General features: G+C 44.1%; 1 protein-coding gene across 2 annotated transcripts in view; it reads right to left on the bottom strand.

Moving 5' to 3' along the window:
• Nucleotides 1-26,468, bottom strand: part of TRPC4 (transient receptor potential cation channel subfamily C member 4) — a 69,672-nt gene extending 43,204 nt beyond the window's left edge. The window contains exons 1-2 of one of the 2 annotated variants that reach the window (XM_038761776.1): nt 26,074-26,468; nt 3,365-3,883 (exon numbers count right to left, since the gene is read on the bottom strand). In XM_038761776.1, the coding sequence (XP_038617704.1) occupies nt 3,365-3,883; nt 26,074-26,451 (897 nt within the window). In that variant the 5' untranslated portion in view covers nt 26,452-26,468. Of the gene's footprint in view, nt 1-3,364; nt 3,884-26,073 lie in introns of those variants that run through there. The other variant, XM_038761777.1, reaches the window with a different exon arrangement.
• Between the last annotated feature and the right edge of the window lie 489 nt (nt 26,469-26,957).

Genomic DNA, 26,957 nt, shown 5'->3' on the forward strand with positions numbered 1-26,957 from the left:
CCTGTATGGATATAACACCACGGGATGTCGGACTTTGTAACGACTTTGCAGACATGTGAAGTGATGGGCCAAGGTGTGAGTTTTTGTGAATGGCATTTGTTGTTACATTTTTGAAGCCTCGAATAAAGGCTCTTTATTTTGAAAAGGGAAGAGGTGCTCAAATCCACTTTGATGTTTTTCAACTTTGGTAGTTTCCTCTATTGTTTTTTGATTTCCACTTTGTTTTCGATACGTTAAAGCAGCTTTGAACAAGACTTTTGTCGAAAGGGAGTCTGAATTTGAATTTGAGCCAGATGACTTATTTTGATGAGAACTTCCATCCGTGAAGGACAGGCTGAAATAATGGGGAATCTAGGTTGGCTGATGGCTGATTATGTTCTTTTTGTAGTTGTTTGTAAAAATGGGTAAGAGTTGCCCTTGGGATTCCAGGAGTATGAAATACCTTTTCGATCTTCCATTACTTATGTTCCGTAAGCCTTGAAATTCACAGCTTACCAAAAGAACAGTTAAAAACTCATCAAGTTACACCAGAGATCGTATACCCTTCAGGACTTGCTCAGTGAAATAACTGAACTAGTAGGTCAGAAATGAAGTAAAGGAATGATGTTACATATCATTCAATTAACTGTAAAGGAGCTCTAGAGTTTCGGGCATCCAATTCTATCAACGAAAAGATCACTTAAATGCGTAGTGACCTGACAAAGTCACACCAAGAACTGATGCCTGATTACAGTAAGACCTGGGGAAGACACAAGTTAATCAGGTTGGACACAGTCCCTGTCCCAAATCGGGCTCAAGGTCTTAATCCCCATTTTACAGATGGGGGAACTGAGGCCCAAAGAAGGGAAGTGACTTGTCCAAGGTCCCCCAGCAGATACGTGGCAGAGCTGGGATTAGAACCCAGGTCCTCCTGACAACCAGTCCCATGCTCTATCCACTAAGCCACACTGCTTCTCCAACAGGAAACTATAGTACTGTCCCTTTAAGATGTTTAGCCTGTCCTCCTGTGCCACTGAAGGAAGGTAAGTGGGGATCAGGGGGAGAATTTAGGATGGTGAAGGGGAGCAGTAGAAGACCTGAAACCTCAAACACAGTGGAGGATGCAAAACCACGCAAGGAGGTAAACAGAGGCTGATGGAACTGAAACATTTCAGGGCTCCTTAGGGCTTTTTGCAGCGCGCCTGCTCGCTCTGGGAAGAGCCTGTTGGCTGGACTTTGGAGAGGAAAAAAACCCACCAAAAAAAAACAAGATTAACTTGCTGCAGGAAGGCAAGAAAGAATAGCCGGCGAGCGGCAGGGGCTTCTACAGAAAAAGATGCAATCTGTTTCTCTGCCACTCAGAGATTGAGGATTGAGCTGGGGATCGAGCAGGGAGAGAGGGGAATCTTCCACTAGTGTGTACTTCAATTAGGCTGTACTTGGAAAAAGAGTGAGGGGACAAAAGGGAGAAGCAAGGAGAAGGCTGGGAAAGAGACTGGGATACCAAGAGGTAATCTCAAAAAACAGACAGGACCTCCTCAAACTCAAATCCAATAGGCGCTAATCCTCAGTGACAGGTCTACACATTCAACTACCCCCATCCCCCTTCTCCCTGCAACACTGCAGAAATCAGTTGGCAGGACGGTTAATTCCACCATATTTTTAGGCATTGATAGAAGACAGGAAACCATCCCCATTTAGAATCAAACCCATTGAAGTGGGAATCTTTCAAATGTCTGCCCTCTGAGGAACTCTACGAAAGGTAATCAGCTGAAATAATGCAACTCAATTAGACAAAAAATTCTACAGGGACCTCACCCAAGAACCGACACTTTCAGCTACATGAAACTTGTTAAGACTAAAATTAGGAAAACTTAAATTAAGCAGCTAGGATGCAAGATGAATGTGCTAAATCAGAACTGCATTTAAAATGCAGGAGTTCACTAGAAAATACCAAATCAAATTTTTTTGCAGGCAGCTTCGGCTAAATGAATCTGAAAGTCTTACCTATAAAGCAAGATTGCCCGTTTCAAGGGATACAAATGAGGGCAACAGACTGAATTTAAAATGTGTCAACCTTCTTGGCATTATAGAACAGTCAACGATTAAGGAAACAGAATTGGGAAGAACCCACCTCTGCCTATGGGATAGTTTCTCCCTTGTAAAAATGTGGTTTGGTGAGATGGTGTCGCACAGTGGGGAGGCAGTGTGGCCTGATGGACAGAGCCCTGTGTTCTAATTCCTGCTCTGCCACTTACCTGCTGTGTGACCTTAGGCAAGTCACTACTTAAGTGCTTACTATGTGCCATCATCATCATCATCATCAATCGTATTTATTGAGCGCTTACTATGTGCAGAGCACTGTACTAGGCACTTGGGAAGTCCAAATTGGCAACATATAGAGACAGTCCCTACCCAACAGTGGGCTCACAGTCTAAAAGGGGAAGACAGACAACAAAACCAAACATACTAACAAAATAAAATAAATAGAATAGATATGTACAAGTAAAATAAATAAATAGAGTAATAAATATGTACAAACATATATACATATATACAGGTGCTGTGGGGAAGGGAAGGAGGTAAGATGGGGGGGATGGAGAGGGGGACGAGGGGGAAAGGAAGGAAGGGGCTCAGTCTGGGAAGGCCTCCTGGAGGAGGTGAGCTCTCAGCAGGGCCTTGAAGGGAGGAAGAGAGCTACCTTGGCGGATGGGCAGAGGGATTGGGGGCATTCCAGGCCCGGGGGATGACGGGCACTGTACTAAGCATTGGGCTGGATACAAGTAAATCGGGTTAGATAGAGTCCCCGTCCCGCAAGGGGCTCACCGTCTTGAGTGGCACATGGCAAGCAGTCAATAAATACGACAATGAGTGGGTACTTAAACTCCATCTTACAGATGAAGAAACTGAGGCCCAGAGAGGTGAAGTGACTTGCCCAAGATCATCATCATCATCATCATCAATCGTATTTATTGAGCGCTTACTGTGTGCAGAGCACTGTACTAAGCGCTTGGGAAGTCCAAGTTGGCAACATATAGAAACAGTCCCTACCCAACAGTGGGCTCACAGTCTAAAAGGGGGAGACAGAGAACAAAACCAAACATACTAACAAAATAAAATAAATAGAATAGATATGTACAAGTAAAATAAATAGAGTAATAAATAGGTACAAACATATATACGTATATACAGGTGCTGTGGGGAAGGGAAGGAGGTATGCAGCCAAGGCGCAATTCAAACGCGATCCACCCAGCTCTTAGCACATAGTAAGCGCTTAACGAACGCCATCATTATTATTATTATTATTATTATTATCCTCTTCCCCCACACCCCCCGTCCTAACCAACTGAAGCCTCCGAGGCCATTCAGCGAGGGGGACACTGACCTCTTTCTGCCGATACTTAATGGCCAGCTTCAGCCGGGCGAGATCGTTTCCGCTCTGGTCTTCGATCAGGCTGCTGTCGTCCCGGTAGTTCAGGATGATCTCCAGCTCCCTGGAGCTGCGGGTCTGGTCCAGCAGATCCTTGGCGAACTGCTTGCACTGCCGGGACAGCTCTTCGTACTCCGACTTGAACTCGTTCTCCACCTTGCTCAGCTCCTGCAGCTCCCAGCTCAGCTGAAAGGCGGTGAGGAAGGGGTCCTCGCTGGACAAGGCGATGAGCGACGGGCTGGCCAGGGCCTTGTAGATGTTGAGCCGGGAGCGCGAGTGGCGCAGGCTGTCCACGTCCGAGCTGGACACGCACTCCACGCAGTTGCAGCGGACCTCGTGGGGCCGGGGGACCGACACGCCCTTCTGCACGAGCAGCTTTATGATCTCGTAGTTGTTGGTGTGGGCCGCCAAGATGATGGGGGTGATGTCGGGGGTAAATTCCGAGAACTGCTTATCCAGGAGGATTGGAGGAACCTGAGGGAAAGAACGCAAGAGTGAGCCCTTCCAGGCTGTGAGCCCACTGTTGGGTAGGGACTGTCTCTATATGTTGCCAACTTGTACTTCCCAAGCGCTTAGTACAGTGCTCTGCACACAGTGAGCTCTCAATAAATACGATCGATTGATTGATTGAAGAGGGCGGTGACACCCGGGAGGCCACCTTCAGCATCAAACAGGCGGTCAGTCAATCAGCTGCATTTATTGAGCGCTTACCGTGAGCGGAGCACTGCACTAAGTACCCGGGAGAGTACGACATCCAATAAACTCACCCGTCTTGTACAGTAGAAGATCACTCTCTCCCCTCCAAAGCCTTATGAAAATCACATCTTCTCCAAGAGGCCTTCCCCCTCATTTCCCCTACTCCCTCTCCCTTCAGTGTCACCCTCACACTTGGATTTCCCTGGTTTCACCTTCTGCATTTCAGTGTAGACAGTTTTTCTTCTGTCTGAAGATAGGGAACCAGAGGATGCTTCTAGTTCCATCTGACTTCTGGGCTATCCACGTGCCAGGAGTTTTTAGAACAGTAATGTCATCACCGTTTCCATCACCAGAACGCTGAAGTGAGACTGACTTGTCTAGGAAGCCCATTAGAGCAAAGCTGATTGCTTTTCTCATGATTTATCCAAGGGTTTCATCTTGAAATGAGCTCCAGTCTGAGGCACACATTTTGGAATTTGTGCCATCTGAATTTATCCAAATATAGAAAAGTCTCTTTATTACCGGAACATTAGCTTCCAGAACATTACGCATATTAAGCTGTACTAGAGGGTGGCTTTCACTAGACCCTGCATGAGATGTTATTTCCTACCATTTCTCTGTTCACTATCAACTGGAAAATGTTGATAATCTTCAGGAACGTCACTTTCCCGGGTTCACAAAATAAACAAGTCAATATTTAAATCGAGAGATCTACCGAAGTCAGTACATCTTATAATTACACTTTTTCGGGAACACAATAGCAGATTTTCCCAGATACATAGTTAATTTCAAATTTGTCACACTTGTTAGTCTTTCACTCTATCCACGTTGGCTAATTTGGATAACAGTGCATTTCTCTGAAGCTTTTGCAACTCCAGATTTTAAATAATCTTCTATCCCTACTGAGGACAAGAGAGACTGGTATTTTACCTTATTCGTCGTCATCATCGTATATTTAGGCCTTAGGGAAATGGACCATTTTTAAATTAACCACTTATCTCTTCACTTGCCTTCACTGAACTAAAATGTAAATTGACTATTCCCTTCCGTGTTGGATTATCCCCAGAGTCTAAAAAATAACAGAAATGTCATTAAAACATTGCACCCCAGGGATGGGACCTCGATTTAAAAACTACAACCACAGATTTGAGGGTAGAAAGTACTTTCCTGCTTACGCGTAAAAGCTGTGGTGAGGAGTCGACAAATTTTTCATTTTTATCACTCTCTTCTCTCTCTCCTCTTATGGGGGTGAGGCATTTTATCTTTTTTCCTCTGGCCTGGAATGCCTTCCTTCTTCAAGTCCGACAGACAATGACTCTCCCCACCTTCAAAGCCTTATTGAAGGCCCATCTCCTCCAAGAGGCCTTCCCTGACTAAGCCCTCATTTCCTCTTCTCCCACTCCCTTCTGTGTCCCCCTGATTTTCTCCCCAGCCCCACAGAACTTATGTACATATCCATACCTTATTCATATAAATGCCTGTCTCACCCTCTAACCTGTAAGCTTACTGTGGTCAGGGAATGTTTCTACCAAATCTGTTACATAGTACTCTCCGAGGCACTTAGTACAGTGCCCTGCTCACACGAAGTGCTCAATATATGATTGATTGATCTTCCTTTTTTTCCACAGATGTCATTTGAAACAGAGACTGAAAAGATCAGTGAGAAAGAAATGCCTTTTTCTCTCTAATTGCCTTGCCATGGCAAATGTTTGAGTACCTCCGCTCCCTTAATATGTTTCTGGTTGGTAAAGTTGTCTCCTACAAAAGCCATGAGTCAAATCTTCCTGCAGTAAACTAAAAATTTTAAAAAGTCAGTCAAACTCCCTCCCCTTTACTTTCTGAATTTCTTCCATCTCTGACGTGGCAGCACAATAAGGTGTTTATACTGTGGAAAGTGAAACAAATGAGAAGTAGCGTGGCTCAGTGGAAAGAGCACAGGCTTTGGAGTCAGAGGTCATGGGGTCAAATCCTGGCTCCACCCATTGTCAGCTGTGTGACTTTGGGCAAGTCACTTCACTTCTCCGAGCCTCAGTTCTCTCATCTGTAAAATGGGGATTGAGGTTGTGAGCCCCTTGTGGGACAACCAAATCACCTTGTAACCTCCCCAGCGCTTAGAACAGTGCTTTGCACATAGTAAGCACTTAATAAGTGCCATCATCATCATCATTATTATTATTATTAATGAGGCTTAACGTTGAAAATTATAATAAAAATAACTGAAATCTTTCAATCAATTAAATCAAGCCATGGTATTTACTGAGTGCTTACTGCGGGCAGAGCACTTGGGAGAGTACATTACCACAAAGCTGGTAGACATGCTGTCTGCCCACCAGGAGCCAACAGTTTAGGCTCCTGTTGCCAACTTGTACTTCCCAAGCGCTTAGTACAGTGCTCTGCACACAGTAAGTGCTCAATAAGTACGATTGATTGATTGATTTAGGCAGGGAGGCCGACATTTTCATAAATTCCAGACGCAGACCTAAGCACTATGGAGCTTTGGGTGGCGAATATCAAGTTCTTCAAGTGCCTATAACCCCTTTCACCCAATTAAGATCTACTATTTACTTAACCTAGTCAGAAGTCCTGTGTCACTGTAAGTTTCTGATGAAATGCAATCAATTAGAATTAGACTGTGAGCCCACTGTCGGGTAGGGACTGTCTCTATATGTTGCCAATTTGTACTTCCCAAGTGCTTAGTACAGTGCTCTGCACATAGTAAGCGCTCAATAAATACGATTGATGATGATGATGAAGTGAAAGACCAAATTCCTTGTCCCAAAGACCTAAGATACTAATTCAGTAGCAGTATTAGATGGCATATTTGTTAGCCTGAGCTTAGTGCAACCCAAGCTTAGCCATGGTAGTCAACTGATCTCTCTTCCTGTCTTTATGTTGCTTTACTGTTTTATCTCTCCCCATATGCCTTGACAGCCCCTTTCCCCATTTTTAGGTTCTGAGACCCCCACAAAGGGGGAACTAGGTGTAATTCAATCAATCAATCAATCGATCGATCGTATTTATTGAGCGCTTACTGTGTGCAGAGCACTGTACTAAGCGCTTGGGAAGTACAAGTCGGCAACACATAGAGACAGTCCCTACCCAACAGCGGGCTCACAGTCTAGAAGGGGGAGACAGAGAACAAAACCAAACATACTAACAAAATAAAATAAATAGAATAGATATGTACAAGTAAGATCATTCCCACCTCTTTATTTCTCCCCAGTGCTCTGCACACAGTAAGTGCTTAATAAGTACTATTACCACGACTGCTGCTGCTGAAACAAACATAAAATGCATTTGAATTTAAATTTCTCCGTAAGTTTTAAGGACAGAGCCACTGAACAATTTATTGGCTTCTAAATAAACATCCTATCTACGACACTGTGCACCCATCAACTGAGAAGTTATGATTCCTATTAAAACATCCTTCCTTTCACGCACCGTTACTGATGATGTGTTGCTAACCTTCACAGACTTAGGACAACATGATTTCCTACAGTGTGAGTTTAAGTTGGTCTAATTCTGTTTATGAAGTCTCCCTTTAATGATTGCAAATAATGTTCGGTTGAATTGGAAGACCTGGACTTAATCTGGAGCGGGATGATTTGTAGGCATTTAAGACTCTGTGATCACCAAACTGTGTTATCTAAAATACTATGATTTTGGCTGAGATACCACAGGCATCACATTTCTTTTGATAATTACAGCCAAGCAGAAAGAGAGGGCCCTGCTCTGACAACTGCTTGCTGTGTGACCCTGGGCAAGCCACTGAACGTCTCTGTACCTCAGCTCCTTAACTGTAAAATGGGGATTAAATACCTGTTCTCCTTCCTCTTGTAGACCGTGACTCCCCCAAAGTGGGACATGGACTGTGTCCAACCTGATTAACTTGTATATATTCCAGGATTTAGAACGGTGCTTGACACATAGTAAACGCCTAAGGAGTACAATAGTAATAATCAATCATATTTATCGAGCACTTACTATGTGCAGCCCACTGTACTAAGCATTTGGGAGAGTACAACATAATTAGCAGACATGTTCCCTGTCCAAAACAAATAATAATCAAAAACTCTATTTTGCTTTACATTTTTATAAATGCCAGGGCAAATACCATAATCCTTGTTTCTAAATATTAACGTGATTACTGTTCCCGACCGTCTGCTAATATCATTATTCATCCTACTGAACTAAAAAGGATTAGTGGCCTCATGAATCTTCTTTTTTCTCCACTTTTTCCCTTTGCCCATATGAGAAGCAGCGTGGCTCTGTGGAAAGAGCACAGGCTTTGGAGTCAGAGGTCAGGGGTTCAAATCCCGGCTCCGCCAACTGTCAGCTGTGTGACTTTGGGCAAGTCACTTACCTTCTCTGTCTCTCAGTAAAATGGGGATGAAGACTGTGAGCCCCCCATGGGACAACCTGATCACCTTGTAACCTCCGCAACACTTAGAACAGTGCTTTGCACATAGTATGCGCTTAATAAATGCCATTATCATTATTATTATTATTATTATCCTTGCCCTTTGTCTGTCTTCTTGCCCCTCTGCCCCATTCTCTTTTTTTGGGGTACTTGTTAAGTGCTTACTGTGCGACAGGCACTATTCTAAGCGCTGGGGTAGACACAAGGCAGTCCTCTCCCCCTCGTCCCCCTCTCCATCCCCCTCATCTTACCTCCTTCCCTTCCCCACAGCACCTGTATATATGTTTGTACATATTTATTATTCTATTTATTTATTTTACTTATACATATCTATTCTATTTATTTTGTCAGTATGTTTGGTTTTGTTCTCTGTCTCCCCCTTTTAGACTGTGAGCCCACTGCTGGGTAGGGACTGTCTCTATATGTTGCCAACTTGGACTTCCCAAGCGCTTAGTACAGTGCTCTGCAGATAGTAAGCGCTCAATAAATACGATTGATTGATTGATTGGGTCGGACACAGTCCGTCTCACACGGGACTCACAGCCTTAATCCTCATTTTACAGATGAGGCAACTGAGGCCCAGAGAAGTGAAGCGACTTGCCCAAGGTCACACAGTATACAAGTGATGGAGCCAGTTTCAGGACTCAGGTCCTCCTGACTCTCGGGCCTGTGCTCTATCCACTAGTTCACACTGCTTGCCCTAGTTGGGAGTCACCTGTCTCCCCAGTCCCTCTTCACACTGCAAATACAGAACACATTTTCTCATTCCCTACAAAGCAGAATGGCTAGGGCTGCCCTCCCTGGCTTTATTGAGATCTGGGAGAATGCTTGGTGATGGTAAGGGCCGTTAGCTCGCAGTGGCTCTGGCAGCAATCGATCGATCGGATTTACTGATCACTTGGTGTGGCGCACTACTGAGTGAGGAGAGGGATCTAACGGCGGAGGGAGGCAGCAGAAAGATGGAACATGTTTGGTTCAGTGAATGTTCGGTCCGACGCAGTACCCAACCAAACGAGGCATGCTCAGTAGTGCAGGGACGGAGTGGTAAATGAATAAAGCTGTTGGCTTTGGACTGAGAAAATGTGCAAAGCCTCTTGGATCATCAATCGTATTTATTGAGCGCTTACTATGTGCAGAGCACTGTACTAAGCACTTGGGAATCAATCGTATTTATTGAGCGCTTACTATGTGCAGAGCACTGTACTAAGTGCTTGGGAAGTACAAATTGGCATCACATAGAGACAGTCCCTACCCAACAGTGGGCTCACAGTCTAAAAGGGGGAGACAGAGAACAGAACCAAACATACCAACAAAATAAAATAAGTAGGATAGAAATGTACAAGTAAAATAAATAAATAAATAAATAGAGTAATAAATATGTGCAACCGTATATACATATATACAGGTGCTGTGGGGAAGGGAAGGAGGTAAGACGGGGGGATGGAGAGGGGGACGAGGGGGAGAGGAAAGAAGGGGCTCAGTCTGGGAAGGCCTCCTGGAGGAGGTGAGCTCTCAGCAGGGCCTTGAAGGGAGGAAGAGAGCTAGCTTGGCGGATGGGCAGAGGGAGGGCATTCCAGGCCCGGGGGATGACGTGGGCCGGGGGTCGATGGCGGGACAGGCGAGAGCGAGGTACAGTGAGGAGATTAGTGGTGGAGGAGCGGAGGGTGCGGGCTGGGCTGGAGAAGGAGAGAAGGGAGGTGAGGTAGGAGGGGGCGAGGTGATGGATGGACAGCCTTGAAGCCCTGGGTGAGGAGTTTCTGCCTGATGCGCAGATTGATCGGTAGCCATTGGAGGTTTTTGAGGAGGGGAGTAATATGTCCAGAGCGTTTCTGGACAAAGATAATCCGGGCAGCAGCATGAAGTATGGATTGAAGTGGAGAGACACACGAGGATGGGAGATCAGAGAGAAGGCTAGTGCAGTAGTCCAGACGGGATAGGATGAGAGCTTGAATTAGCAGGGTAGCGGTTTGGATGGAGAGGAAAGGGCGGATCTTGGCAATGTTGCGGAGCTGAGACCGGCAGGTTTTGGTGACGGCTTGGGAAGTACAAATTGGCAACATATATCATCCCTACCCAACAGTGGGCTCACAGCCTGAATCTTGGATGCCTATGCACCAACTATTTTTTCATTTGACTTCATTAGAGAGACAATATTCTGCTTTGAGGAACATTATGACCTGCTAGAAACTCAGTGGAAATTATAGTCCAACCGGAGACTTTGGCTTTTCCTAGTGTCGTCTAGGCCCTCATTTTCCCTACTTCCTCTCCCTTCTGCGTCGCCGTTGTATTTGGATTTTAGTCAGCACCCCCTCAGCCTTCCGGCATTTATGTATATAGCTCTAATTTATTTTCATGGCCATCTCCCCCTCTGCTCCTTGTGGGCAGGGAATGTGCCTCCAACACATGTTATTTGTTAACTGCTTACTGTGTGCCAGGCACTGTACATAAGAGTGATGGAGTACATACGAGATCATCAGGTTGGACACAGTCCATGTCCCACATGGGGCTCACAGTCTTAATCCCAATTTTTTAGATGAGGTAACTGAGGCACGGAGAAGTGAAGTGACTTGCCCCGGGTCACCCAGCAGACAAGCGGCAGAGCCGAGATTAGAACCCGGTTCCTCTGGCTCCCAGGCATATGCTCTTTCCACTAGGCCACACTGCTTCTCTGCTACGTGGTACTCTCCCAAGCACTTAGCACAGTGCTCTCTGCACATAGTAAGCATCAATAAATATGACTGGTTTATTGACTGGTCAAAGCAGAAAGCAGTGCAGAGACACTTTCCCTTATGGGATAAGAGAGAGAGAGAAAGAGACAGAGAGATTTAACCTGGAATGCAGTTTCCCCTCACTATTTTTCATCTAACTTCAGTTTCTTCTAATGATAGCATTGACGATCGACAAAATGCCCTCTTCTCTTAACTCTCTCCTCTTTCCTCAGAGAACTGTCTTGAAGCAGAAATGTGCCCATTGCACGGATACCACTTTCTTAACACTTTGCAAAGCAGACAAACCCTCCCTTTGGTCAAGGCCCATGATTCCGTCAGGATTAAATTGGATTAGCGAAGCAGTGTGGCCTCCTGGATAGAGCACGGGCTTGGGAATCAGAAGGATCTGGTTTCTATTCCCAGCTCCACCATTTGTCTGCTCCGGGATCTTGGGCAACTCATTTCACTTCTCTGTGCCTCAGTTACCTCGTCTGTAAAATGGGGATTAAGGCTGAGTCCCATATGGGACGTGGACTGTGTCCAACCCAATTGCCTTGTATCCACCTCAGAGTTTAGTAAAGTGCCTGACACATAGTAAGCACTTAATACAAAAAAAAAAAAAAAAGTAACTGCATAGATGCAACTGCAAAAGGAATCTGCTGCTTGGGTTTCAACAAATTGGTTTTAAACTGTTATTAGGTGAATGTCTTTGCCCCTATGATGATCATCATCATCAATCGTATTTATTGAGCGCTTACTATGTGCAGAGCACTGTACTAAGCGCTTGGGAAGTACAAATTGGCAACATATAGAGACAGTCCCTACCCAACAGTGGGCTCACAGTCTAAAAGGGGGAGACAGAGAACAAAGCCAAACATACTAACAAAATAAAATAAATAGAATAATGATACAGAACCAATTTAAATCAGATTGGGAAGATGCTGGGCCTTGCCTCGTGCATTTAATCAGCAATGACAGGCTGTGAGAGATACTTTCAGTCAATCAGCACTGCCAAGCCTTGAGCGGAGGGATGGCTGGATGCAAAAACAAGTCGGTTACTGATGACACCAGAGAGAATAATTAGCTTCCTTTCGTGTCGGAACAAACTCGCCTGTCATACCATAACGTTCCCAAAATGGAAGTTCCGTAAGATTCCAGAGCTGCATTATTAAAAGGAAGAGAAAGATAGTGAAGTGTGAGATTTTCTGATCTGAGTAATTCTGTAGATAACTTGGGATTTAAACGGGACTGCGGCGGGTCCTCAAACTGGTAGTTTTCACAGTCCCCCGAGGCCAATCGGAAATGTGGCTAAAATGAAAAATCCTGTGTGAGATGCAAGCTGTTATAAAACTTATGAACCTCTTACACAGAAATCTTACCGCAGTTCCCAACTGTTGCTTTCTGAACAGGCTGGTACTAAAAAAATGCCCCGAAATGATAAATAACGAAAAGCCTAAATGTAAGGGAAACTGCGTGGGCTAGTGGAATGAGCACAAGCCTGGGGACCGGAGGACTTGGGTTCTGATTCTGAATCTGCCACTTGCCCGCTGTGTGAGACCATGGGCAAGTCATTTAACCGCTCTATGCCTCAGTTCCCCAACTGTAAAATGGGGATTCAATACCTATTCCCCTTCTACTTGGACTGTGATCTCCAGGTGGGACAGGGACTTTGTGCACCCTGATTAACCCGTATCTACCCCAGAACTTAAACCAGTGCTTGACGCATAATACCATGGCAGAGTAGCTACGGCCTGGCCCTGGCAGTCAGAAGGTCACGAGTTCTAATCCTGGCTCCGCCACTTGTCTGCTGGGTGACTGTGGGTAAGTCACTTCACTTCTCTGTGCCTCAGTTGCCTCATCTGTAAAATGGGGATTGAGACTGTGAGCCCCACGTGGGACAGGGGACTGTGTCCAACCCAATTTGCCTGTATCCATCCCAGCGCTTAGTACAGTGCTTGGCACACAGTAAGCGCTTAACAAATAGCATAATTATTATAGTCAATGTTTAGCAAATACCATGTTAAAAAAAAAAGGATCAGGAGGAAATCAGGTGCTGGGAAAATTGCCTTCTGATTTCCAAGGAAAATGGCATTTGTTCTGAGTTTCTGAGTTGGTGGGGGAAGGACGGAGAGAAAACAACCTTGCCCTCAGGTCCGGTCTCCCCCCACCCCCCGACCCCTGGCTTGCCACACGCTTGCTGTGTGACCTCGGGCATGTCACTTAACTTCTCTGTGCTTCAGTTTCTTCATCTGTCAAATGGGGATCTAATACCTATTCTCCCTCCCAGTCCCACGTGACCGTGTCAGCTCAGATGACCTTGAATCTACCTCAGTGCTTAGCAAAGTGCCCGACATACAGTTCATGCTTAATAAATACCGTTATTGTTATTACCTGATGCCCCAATAAGGCCAACAAAATCTATCGTCTTACGCCCTCACAAAGCAAATTTAGAAACAAAACTGACAAGTGGCTTTCACAAAGCACTCCTTGGACACCCAACTTAAGAGTCCAGCTTTCCATCTGTGAGATAATCCCCCAGATCTCACAATGGAGCTCGGAGGAGCAGCCAGAGGTGCTCATCTGATAAGAATGATTACAGTATGAAACAGGACACGGTGCCTCAGATTCTTTATCTCTGCTTTAGCCGCTCAAAATAGAATCGTTTAGCCTCCCTTCTATTTGTATTTTAAACAGAACAGAGCTCACACTAATCAGATGGCCCCAAGAAAACACTCCATCGCTTTCCTCCCATAAAATGGAAGACTTTTTCACATCTACCTTCCGTCTTAAGACCGTTCACTCAAAATGGCAGCAAAATGGTCACTGGAGAGAGGCATAGCTCACTTGGGGCCTCTGAAGACACACGTTTCCAAGGCAGACGTGATTCTCTAAAAAGTCGAACTCAAACGTTCGTGAGCTTTAAAATGGACCAATTGTTAAATGAGCCACTGAACCTTAATAGAAAATATGAGTGTGTTGCCTTGATCTGCTGGCATCACAGCCTTCAGGATAGAAACCAATCGCCAGCTGAAGTCAGGAAGGATTTTTTTTTCCTCCACTGAAATATAGCAAGCATTGTTTGAGGGTTTTTCATTTTAGGCTTCGTCTGAATACGCTAAGTAACAACTCGCCTTAATCCCTGTCAATATTATCGCTGATTTTGCATTTTACACCAGCTATTGTCCAACCAAGTCTTATGTGAAAGTGCACTATTTCATCATGCAATAACATTTGATCATTTTTAGATCTGGATAAGCTAGTGAGCAAATTCCTCAGTCTACCCCCCCATGGCACCTTTTGTGCATGCGTGCATACGTGTGTGTGTGTGTGTGTGTGTGTGAGTGTGTATGAGTTCCCCCACCCTATTCATTCATTCATTCGATCGTATTTATTTACCAAGTGCAGAGCACTTGGGAGAGTACGATATAATAATAGACACATTCCCTACCCACAGTGAGCTTACAGTCTAGAGGGGGAGGCCGACATTGATATAAATAAATTACGTAAATAAATTATCCCCACCACAGAAAATGTTCCTTTCACCATAAGGGGCCATAACCACAAGAAGGAGGAGAATGTGATATGAAGTCTCAGTCCTCAGATTACTCTGTTCTGCATGAAAAATCTGTTTCTGGAGGACTGACGGATGAAACCAAAACAAAAACGCTTTACCTAGCTGAATCTTTCATTCTTATCTTCAGATACAGAAACATGCTCCAACTACTTAAAATACGTAGAAACAAAAGACTGCAGAAACTTTTAGGAGCAATTTAGGAGAGGAAAAAAATTTCAGAGAAAAGATCACTTGCAGGGACAGAACATTCAAATCCCATTTTGGATTCTAACAGCATTTATTTACATTAAGAAAACCACTTTGGTTCAGATAAATTTGAAACGGATTGGCAACTCTCAATCATTTTTCAAGCAACATCATTTCTGGAGAAATGCAGTCAGCAGACGTGCTGATGAATGATGAATTTGTCATGATGTGTTTTTTCACTGGATAGTTTGATCATTTTAAATCTGAAAAAGGAAGGCTCACTTAACCATGCAAAAGAAACCAAACAACAAGAATTTTAGTTTGGTAGCAAACCACAAGACTAGTCCAGCGTGGACAAAGTACACACTGCCTTGCCTTAGCTCAACATTAATCCATAGTTTGTTCCAAGGATGAATGTTTTAAAATTCACACAACTTGCAGAAAGTAACCTCCTTCAAGTACATCTTTTCATATACATATATATGTATATGTATATGTATATATGTATATGTATATATATATATGAAAAGATGTACTTGAAGGAGGTTACTTTCTGCAAGTTGTGTGAATTTTAAAACATATATATAGTGTTTGTATAGTGCCTACTAAGTGTCAAGAGCTAGGGTAGAAACAAGTTAATCAGGTTGGAGCCAGTCCCTGTCCCATGTAGGGCTCACAGTCTTAATCCCCATTTTACAGATAAGTTGACTGAAGGCCAGAGAAGTGAAGTGACTTGACCAAGGTCACAAAGCAGAGAAGTGGAAGAGCCGTGAGTAGCATCCAGGGCCTTCTAACTCTCAGGCCTGTGCTCCGTCGACTAGACCGCACTGTGTTTCTTCTTATTGGACCAGAATTTCCTCATTTTCAAGAAACGGTACTTACTTTCCAATGTGGTTTCTGAGAAAAGACCCAGGAGGAAATTTTCCTAGAGGTGAAAAGATGGCACTAGGAGGCAGAGAGAGACCTTTTGAATTCAGTTCCCCTGCTCCCCCTGGACTTGAATAACCTTTGGATGGTGGGTCTGGAATGGATAATTAGAAAGTTAGGAATGTGAAAGGAGGAAATGTTAGGGGTGGTAGAAGTTTGAGAAGGAGTGAACAGATTCACGGGTGCTGGATCAAAACTTCCTCTAGAGAGTAAGCTCACTGTGGGCAGGAAATGTGTCTACCTAGCATTTAGTACAGTGCTTTGCACCCAGTAAGTGCTCAATAAATACAATCGATTGAAGGCTTGATAGAGGAAAATGCTACGTCCAAAAGCCTGAGGTTGATTTTAGGAGAGCATCTCTTGACTGTGTTTGACCTGATTATCTTGCATCTACCCCTGTACTTAGTACAGTGCTTGGTGCATAGTAAGCACTTGACAAATCAATCAAAGGTATTTATTAGGCACTTACTGTGTGCAGAGCACCTTACTAGGCACTTGGGAGAGTACAGTATAACAGAGTTGGTAGACCCATTCCCTGCCCACACTGAGCTTCGAGTCTAGAGGATATCACACTTCTTAGGGCTTCTATTATTGGAGACGGATTAATGAGCCAAATGCAGGACTAGTGTGAGAAACGGGGAATGTCTCGGGCTCTTCAAGTTCTGTTCCCGTCAAATGGGATGACCATTGCTCACTTGGATGGAGGTTGTTTCCAATTGTTGTATGAAAGGTGCAGAATAAATGCAAAATGGTGTCCACACCTGGGTTGCTAAGAGGGACTAACTGCTTTGGACTCTGACAGGTTCCTAACAGATGTAATATTAGGCTTTCAAAATAAAGAGCAATGAATGGCAAGGCAGTAGCAGGGAAAATGTTCGAGAAGGGGCTGTTCACGTGTGTTCGGGAAGCAGACAGAGTGACTACGGAGTTTCAGACATGACATGATTTTATGAGTCAGAATGCCTGTTCTTCCTAAACCACTGTAGCCAAATAAATTCCACAGCACCCTCCACCTTTTAAAATGTGACCTTTCAGTACAGGACTAGTTGCAGCCAAAGTGACTGTCGCTTTGTCAGATCGGTACGAAAAACCAAACATAGTAAACTGCCTTTAATTTCTACACTTTTCTATCATTTCGGTTCTCGAGGTTAATATCGATGGAACATTTTTATCGACTTCCTTTGTGCCTGACATATGCAGTTCCTGTTTGGAGCAGGTCACTGGAAGTTCATTCTTCAGTGATAAAGACTAGACTGTTTATGTTCAAGTAACAACCTATGCCAGGCATTTCTGATTAAGGGATAAATTATCTGGGATACAGGCAAACATAGATTTTTTTAAAAAAATATTTTTAGTCTCTCTTATGCTCTCTACAAACCTTATTCACCAGGTCCCGCCTTGGGAAATGGCAGTAAGAGAGGAGTAGTAAAGCTACTGGAGTAGGTAAAATTCAAGAACATAAAATTAGATCCTAAAGGCATAATCATTCAGAATACAAATGCCAGAAACATTCAGGCATGGTTGATAATAATAATAATGATGGCATTTATTAAGCGCTTACTATGTGCAAAGCACTGTTCTAAGCGCTGGGGAGGTTTCAAGGTGATCAGGTTGTCCCATGGGGGGCTCACAGTCTTCATCCCCATTTTTCAGATGAGGTAACTGAGGCCCAGAGAAGTCAAGCGACTTGCCCAAAGTCACACAGCTGACAATTGGGGGAGCCGGGATTTGAACCCATGACCTCTGACTCCGAAGCCTGTGCTCTTCCACTAAGCCACGCTGTTTCTCATAGGGGTACGTAGAAATCCACAAGTGGGTTAGTGGAAAAAGCACCTGCTTGGGAGTCAGAGGACTTGAGTTCTAATCCCTATTCCACCATTTGCCAGCTGTGTGACCTTGGGCAAATCACTTCACTTCTCTATGACTCAGTTTTCTTAACTGTTCTCCCTTCCTGTTAAGCTGTGAGCCCCACTCATTCATTCAATCATATTTATTGAGCGCTTACTGTGTGCAGAGTCCTGTACTAAGCGCTTGGAATGAATAATTCGGCAACAGTTAGAGAAATCTCTACCCAACAACAGGCTCACATACTAGAAGGGGGTGACAGACAACAAAACCAAACCAGATTCTTCTACATGTGTACATATTGGAAGAAACGGGCATCCACTCTTCAGAAAAAAGATATTTTGGTCACTGCTATCCTAATGAATGGGCACCTTGACATCTATATTAAGCTATGCCATTGGGTTAGGAAAATTTGGGCTCTTGGAAGCTGTTATACAGGTTTTTCAATATCTAGTCACCTCAGATTTGGCTAATTTATATTATAAAGTCTCCAGCAGCTGTTGCCTCTTAGGAAGTTTATAAATATAAGGAAAGTGACAAAAGTGACCTTTTCCAGAATAATGTGATCCTAGTGTTCCTTGCTTCTGACTTGGCCAAGTCAGCAGTCCCCAAAATGCAGAAGCTTAAAAAAATATGCACTCCATCTACAGCAACAGGTGGTTATCTGTTTATCCCCAATCAAACGATAACTTCCTCCATGCTGGACACTGTCAGTCAATCAATCAATCAATCAATCATATTTACTGAGCGCTTACTGTGTGCAGAGCACTGTACTAAGTGCTTGGGAAGTACAAGTTGGCGACATATAGAGACAGGCCCTACCCAACAGTGGGCTCACAGTCTAGAAGGGGGAGACAGAGAACAAAACCAAACATATTAACAAAATAAAATAGAATAGAATAGATATGTACAAGTGAAATAAATAAATAGAGTAAAAATAAATAGAGTAAAAATAAATAATTAGAGTAAAAATAAATAGAGTAAATAGACACTGTTGGTTAGCTAGCTGAGTCTCTTGCATAAGAATGCTACAGTTCTAGCTAATTATTTCAGAATCACTGATTTTCTGGCCATGGCACCATCAGTCTATTGTTAATGGCATCAATATATCTGAAGAGACAAAGGAAAAGTTTCCCTCAAATGGAACGTGAGAGTAAGGATAACTTGAATGGAATGCTTTTTCATCTCTCCTGATACGGCCCCTTCATTTTAGGTGAGTGCATTTTTCACTTCAAAAAGAAATTGTTTGCCTAGTAGAATACATTTTCCCCGACCAAATTATTTCTGTTGAATTTTACAAATTATCTTAATAGTAGCCTTTCCTATCTGAGTTCAAGTTTGGCTGTGGTATCAGGAAGAAGGGAAAGGACTTTATTTTCCAAAGCACTTTCTCATCCATTAACTCATTTTATCCTCACAACGTCCTTGAGGGTTAGGGAGAAGCGGTTATTTTTTGTCCTCATTTTACAGCTGGGGAGACTGAATCCCAGAGAGGTAAAATAACTTACTCGTCCAATTTGACCCAGCGGGGCAGTGTCAGAGCTAGGATTAGAACCCGGTCCCCAGACCTAGCTGTCTCCAAGAATCGAAATCATATCAAAGGTTATTTACTGAGTGCTTAGTATGTGCAGAGTGCTGTACTAAGGAGTTGGGAGAGTACAATGCAACATATTTAGCAGACATGTTTCCGTGGTCACTACAAGCTTACAGTCTAGACGGGGAGAACATTAATATAAATAGATAAATTACAGCTACTTAAGTGCCATGGGACTGAGCGTGGAGTGGATGTCAAGTGCTCAAAGGGTACAGATTCTGTATTACACTTGCTAAATTTACAGTTGCAATTACTTTGCTCTTGCTTTTATCTCCTTGCACTCCTCCTTTGGTGGTTAGCTGGTATCGTTTGTCGAGCTCTTACTGTGTACTTCTCAACTTTCCCCATTATCAGAGGTCTAGAACTCGGTGGCTGGGTTTTCTGAAGGAAATAAACCCTGTGCGATGTTATTTCTTCGTGGCTACAGAAAGAACAAAATTCAAGAATCAAAAGCAAAGAGCTCCCTTTAGTTTAAATGCACTATACAACTCACTAAAATACTCTCGTGCAAGTTTTCTCACTGGAGACAGGAGACCTACTTATCTGACTTCCGAACCCTGAGGAAAGCAATGACCAGCAGCTGGGCTTACAGGTCCTATAACTTTGTCCAACACCTTTTCTCCTCTCACGAAACCCTTTTCCTCAACCGAGACTTCTCTGCCAGACAGTGAGGTAAGAATTCTTCTCCGACAATTTTTCACTCTTAAGGAGAAAAATCCCAACCTCAGCCAAATTGATAAGCCTGTCTATCGATTTGTGAGTTTTCCCACTGCTGCTGGTTTGTTTGAGGACCCCAAGAAGCATGACAGTTGCTTAATAAAGACTTCAGATTATCCTGTTGTGCGGCAGCAAGGAGCTGGAATATTTGCGGTATTTACTGTTCATATATGGGCTCTTGGCTGGGCCCAATCCAAAGCTAGCTAAATCGATGAAGATCAATCAATCAAATCAATCGTATTTATTGAGCGCTTACTGTGTGCAGAGCACTGTACTAAGCGCTTGGGAAGTACAAGTTGGCAACATATAGAGACTGTCCCTACCCAACAGTGGGCTCACAGTCTAAAATGGGGAGACAGAGAACAAAACCAAACATACTAACAAAATAAAATAAATAGAATAGATATGTACAAGTAAAATAAATAGAGTAATAAATATGGACAAACATATATACATATATACACGTGCTGTGGGGAAGGGAAGGAGGTAAGATGTGGGGGATGGAGAGGGGGACGAGGGAGAGAGGAAGGAAGGGGCTCAGTCTGGGAAGGCCTCCTGGAGGAGGTGAGCTCTCAGTAGGGCTGAGATGAGGATGTATAAGTCGGATTCTCCGGCTGCCGCCTGCTATCACTTAGAAGTAGAGGAGTAAATTTCCGTTCACTGTCTCTCTGTGGGGTCTTTGGAAGATGTCGCTGAACAGTGTGCCATTCTGGCTTTCCCCTCTGCCGGGTCAGAGATCTGGACGCTTCTCCTGCTCTCTCCCTTGGGGAATCTGTCTCGTGTCTCCCATTCCTGGTGGGCAAAGGTCTGTGATTTCTGTTCTCCCAACCGACCGCTTAGCTCCCCCATTTCGCCTAAAGGGCAGGGGTTACTTCTTGCTGACGCTCCACCTGAAGGGAAACACATGCCCTGACCACGTAGTTGTATGAGCATTTCTTCCGACATTGCAGTCCACCAGCGGTAGAACCTTCCCTAATTCCCAAATAGCATTCGATCCATAGCATATGGCAAAAGCATGCGTTCTGGAAGAACTGAGTGTATGGTGCTCTGCTCTCAGGAGGTGCTCAATAAATATCCTTGAGGAAGGACGGCACCATGGTAGGTGGGGTGAGGGGCAGGAGGAGCAGAGTGGAGCAAGGGTGTGAGGAGGAGTTGGAAGGTAAAGAGGGAGGAATGCTTCCTGGCCATCAGAGAAGCTGCATTAGAGAAACAGCGTGGCTCAGTGGAAAGAGCCCGGGCTTGGGAGTCAGAGGTCATGGATTCGAATTCCGGCTCCACCACTTGTCAGTGGTGTGGCCTTAGGCAAGCCACTTAACTTCTCTGGGCCTGTTACCTCATCTGTAAAATGGGGATTAAGACTGTGAGCCCCACGTGGGACAACCTGATCACCTTGTTTCCCCCCCACCAGCACTTAGAATGGTGCTTCTCACATAGTAAGCGCTTAACAAATACCATCATTATTATCATTACTATCATTATCATTATTATTAAGCGCTTCGTACAGTGCTCTGCACACAGTAAGCACTCAATAAATACGATTGAATGAAAGAGGGCCATCAGAAAAGGATTGTTTTGCAGAGCCAGTGATAACAATAATAATTGTTTTGGTACTTGTTAAGCGCTTACTATGTACCAAGCACTGTTCTAAGCACTAGGGATGATACAAGTTAAGCAGGTTGGACACAGTCCCTGTCTCACATGGGGCTCAATAGTCTAAGGGGGAGGGAGAATGTTTTCCTTCCAATAATAAAGTAAAAGAATATTTCCCATGAGCTCTCACTTGCCAAAATACGACTGTTTATTGTTGTATCGTACTCTCCCAGCACTTAGTACAGTGCTTTGCACACAGAGCTCAATAAATACAGCTGAATTGAATGAATGAAAATTAAAAATCCTTTTGAATTACAGGGGACCACTATAGCCTAAATCACCAGCTATAAAAGTTAGCCCATAGAATTATTGAAGTTAAAATGAGTTTGACACCGTCTTTAAGAAAAGCAAGATAAGGACATATGGGAGATTTGGTAAAACAACTTCTAGGAGCTAGTCACTATGGATATCATCTTTCTTCCACAGAATTCAAACCCAATCCCCAACTGGACTGGAAAACAGTCATAATACTCTATCACTGGGGAAACTAAAGGCGTAACATATGTCTTCCAAGATAATATCCCAAACCCATGGCATCAGAAACAGGTTTCCTAACAACTGTTCAAACAAGTAATTCTTTTGCTATTTCAGTATCACGATAGCTGTTAGCACATAGTATAGACCTGTGGCCAACCTCTGATCAGACAAAACTAACTAACCCCCATTTCTGTTGCGGATGTATTGACAGTAGCTACAACTGAAACTGTACCTCCTCCAGGAGGCCTTCCCTGACTAACCCCACATTTCCCCACCCTATCTGCCCTCCTCTCTGTGCCGTCAATGGACTTGCATGTCTACTCCTTAGACTGATACTCAACCCACCTCCAGCCCCCCAAATTTATGTACATATCCTTAGACTCCACCGCTTCCCCTATCTGTAATTTTAATGTCTGTCTCCACCACTAGACTGTAAGGTCCTTGTGGGCAGGGATCATGTTTACCAACTCTACTGTACTACACTCTTCCAAATGTTTATACAGTGCTCTACACACAGTAAGCGCTCAATAAATGCCACTGACCGGATATTCATGAGATGTCATGAAAAGTCAGGCAACCCACTACTGCTGCAATTTTCAATATCCCCAATGAGGAAAAATAAAGCACTGTGTCTACACACTTAGATCCCAAAACAGTTACGGTCACGAATGCAAAACATGCTCCCCTTGTGCTATCTTACAGTGGCAGGCCCTACCAAACCTTGCAGCTATGCAAAAATATGAATCCATCACTGGGCAAAGGCACTCTAGAGACTCAATTAGCTGGTTCGTTATGAGCTCGTCAGTTTTCAAGTGCATCGTAATCTACTTACAAATGACTTAATCACCCCCCAAAATGTAAATCTTATTTGACTCTGGGTAGCTGAGAAGAATGGCATCTGCAGACAAATATTGAAGCCATTTAAAGAGAACATGCAAGAGGTCTTAGGTTCACTTGTAATTAAGGGATACGGTAAACTCTCATTTTAAAAACCCTCAGAGGATTTAACTTTGGGGCTAAATCTAGCACAGTTAAACTCCAACAGGTTCAGATTAATTCAGGAACACACAGGGACTGCACAAAGAGGATATGAATAAAACAAGAGAGCCCGATCAGTGAGATGGATGTAGGTTATAAAATATAGAAATACTCAAAAGGCACAGAAAAGAAATTCCAATAGAGCCAGTATCATCATCTGCTCATGTGACAGGGACTGCATCCAACTTAACTTGTACCTACTGCAGTGCTTAAAACAGATCTGACACACTGTAAGTGCTTTAATAAATACCATTAAAAATATGTGAATCAGAGCATCCTGTGTTAATGTGTCAAAAGATTAACAGGAGAAGCAGCAGAATAGCACCTTCTAGTAATAACTCTGGAATTGGTTAAATGCTAATTTAGTCCCCTTCTAGACAGTAAGTTTGCTGTGGGCAGGGAGTGTGTCTACCAACTACCTCCTTCCCTTCCCCACAACACCTGTATATATGTATATATGTTTGTACATATTTATTACTCTATTTATTCATTTTACTTGTATGTATCTATTCTATTTATTTTATTTTGTTGGTATGTTTGGTTTTGTTCTCTGTCTCCCCCTTTTAGACTGTGAGCCCACTATTGGGTAGGGACTGTCTCTATATGTTGCCAACTTGTACTTCCCAAGCGCTTAGTACAGTGCTCTGCACACAGTAAGCGCTCAATAAATACGATTGATGATGATGATATTGCTATAGCGTACTTTCCCAAGTGTTTAATTCAGTGCAGAAAGTCTCTGTCCCACATATCTGTAATTAATTTTAATGTCTGCCTCCCCCTTAGACTCCTTGAGGGCAGGGATCTTGTCTACCAACTCTATCGTATTGTGTCCTTCAAAGTGCACAGTAAGGTGCTCTGCACATAGCCAACGCTCAGTATATACAATGGATGGATAGTTTAGCCCTATTTCACAGATACGAGAACTGAGACACAGAGGCAATGTGACAAACCCAGGGTCACGCAGCCCCCCCACTGCTTCTCTAATCACTCCTGTGCTAACGGTTTGAATGCTCACTTATCCTTAGTGAAGGAATTCGAGGGGAAAGACGTGCTATACTTCCCAGCTCTATCATTTCACAGTTATGCAGGTTTTCTAAGAATGAGACCCTCCGCGAGACTTCTGAACAATGTTATTTATCTAGTTACAGTCAAGACGCCCTCCATCCATTTTCCTACTTGGCTGTTTCGGCTTTCGGTGTTTATCCGTGGCACCGAAAGCCCTCACAAAATCTGACAACGAGAGGAGGAATGACGGAGTCTCTCGGGGTGGCAGGGGGTAGCCTTGAACGCGGACTGTGGTTTGAGTTAAGAGAAAGAACAGGGTTATAAGGAATGGTTTAAATTCCTGGCTTCCCTGGGATACGGACTGAAGAGGGAAGATTGGGTTCTCGGGCAAAAGCAGCTGCATTCATACTGGGGAACTGTGGTCCAGAACTGAAAGAGGGAATGGCACTCTAAAAGATAACAGCACCGAGGGACGTGCTGGGTAAAAGCAACACACTGTGTTGGGTCCATGTTTAGGGGAGCAATTAACTCCACAGAGAAGTTGTGCTACGGCACAGTAAGGTTTGAATTTGCATCCTACTTGTGTGGAAGCAAATTTAAAGTGCAGAAGGAGGAGAAGCCATTGTTCTGAGCCACCAGGAACTGTGAGCTGCATGAATCAAGCCCAGGGGCGCTTACAGGTTCATAAAAAGGCTCCTCCCTTCACCCCCAACTTTCCCCGCAAGTGGAATAGAGAAACATTCAAACAGAAAAGGAATGCTAGCTCACCCACCGCCCTAGAAGAAATTTTCCAGAAACCTGCCCAGTCTGGGGTTTCTCAGCTTCCTGACACATCTCAAACCTTTAGTGCTGCTGATTAATAATATGGTCCAGACAAAGTGCCTCTAAGGAGTCAGCACCTACTTGGAAGAAGGGGACTTGGGCCTGGTGGCTGAACAGATTCCAAGGGAATCTTTCTAAGAGCAGAGATCCTCTCCAGACACCCAATTACCCTGGCAAATGGGAATGAAATTGGCCTGATTGAAGAGATGGGAGGCAATCAGAAGCATCATGGAAACCTAGAGACCAATACCTTCTGGCAAGAAACAGGAGATAAGCTACTTCAGGAACTAGGCAATCAAAAAAAAAAATCAGAGCACTTCAGCTAAGGGGAGGGAAGAAGTGCCTTGAACCCCAAACAAGGCAGACCAACGTAATTAAAACATTATTATCAGTAGTAGTAGTAGTAGTAGTAGTAGTAGTAGTAGTAGTAATAACAATGGTACTTGTTAAGTGCTTAGTATGTGCCAGACACTGTATTAAGCTCTTGGGTGGACACAAGCAAATCGGGTTGGACACAATCCCTGTCCCAAATGGGTCTCCCATTCTCAATCCCCATTTTACAGATGAGGCCCAAAGAAGTGAAGTGACTTGCCCCAGATCACACAGCAGACAGGTGGTGGTGCCAGGATTAGAACCTTTGGATTCCCGGGCCCTTGCTCTATCCATGCCATGCTGCTTCTCTTTGGGCCCAGAAAGTCATGGGTTCTAATCCCGGCTCTGCCACTTGTCTGCTGTGTGACTTTGGACAAGTCACTTAACTTCTCTGCGCCTCAGTTCCCTCATCTGTAAAATGGTGATTAAGAATGTGAGCTCCGTGTGGGACAGGGACTGTGTCCAACCCATTGATCTTGTATCTACCCCAGTGCTTAGAACAGTGGCTGGGACATAGTAAGCGCTTAAAAAATACCCTAATTGTTATTATTACTATTATTTAACCCTGGATACGCTCCTCTGGAGACCCAGTGACGAAGGCCATAATCCCTCCCGCTCCGCCCAGCACCGTACCTGCTTCTCTCCACTGGGCTTCTTGTGATTTAAGAGCAGTTCCACAGCACCTACTACTTCCTTCCTGATGGCATGTAACAGGGCATCTCCGACATACACGTTGAAGCTTAAGAGCAGTTCGATGAGTTCGAGGTTCTCGTTTTCAATGGCTATGAGGAGAGCCGTGCGTCCCAAGGGGTCGATGCAATTGATATTGATCTTGAAATAGATCTCGGCTTCCTCCAGGGATTTCTTCACGCTGGCGTAATCGCCTTTCTCCACGGCATTCAGGTAGGCCTTTTCCGAGGGCGAGAGCTCGGACTCGGCTCGGACTATGCGAAGGGGGATGCGGTCTCGATAGGGTGCGTTCACGTTTCTTTTGTAGTAGAACTGGGCCATGTTTCATTCCATGTTATTCCTCGGTCCCTGAAATTGCAAAAACAAACCACGCCCGAAGCACAGGGCATTAATAACTGCCCTCTGTAATTTACCTATTAAAAGGCTAATTTATAGAAATGCCAGCATTTAATCGCAAGCCGGTCTTTTAAAATTGCCGTACGCTGATTTATCCCCTCCAATTATGGTGAATTGTGAGTTGCACATTCTGAGTTTGAAATGGCAACCTGCTTGGCAAAACGGGAATGGAATAGCTACTAGCCTCTCAGTGGTATCTTTCATCTTAGAGCCTCATGTGTTTCCTAAATGAGGCAGTTACTGTCATGCCTGCAAAACATTCTAAAATTCTTTAGGGTCATAAAATTCCATTCGTCCCTCAAAGTTTTCATGGATCCCACCCACATTTAGCCACTCCACCTCATTAGGAACCTCAGGGAACATTCTCTCCTCATTCCTGTGACCGCGCGTGTGACCGAAAAGACGGAGAGGCGATCGACATTCCCCCTCCT

The sequence above is a fragment of the Tachyglossus aculeatus genome, chromosome 20 (genome assembly GCF_015852505.1).
Source record: "Tachyglossus aculeatus isolate mTacAcu1 chromosome 20, mTacAcu1.pri, whole genome shotgun sequence".
NCBI lineage: Eukaryota > Metazoa > Chordata > Mammalia > Monotremata > Tachyglossidae > Tachyglossus > Tachyglossus aculeatus.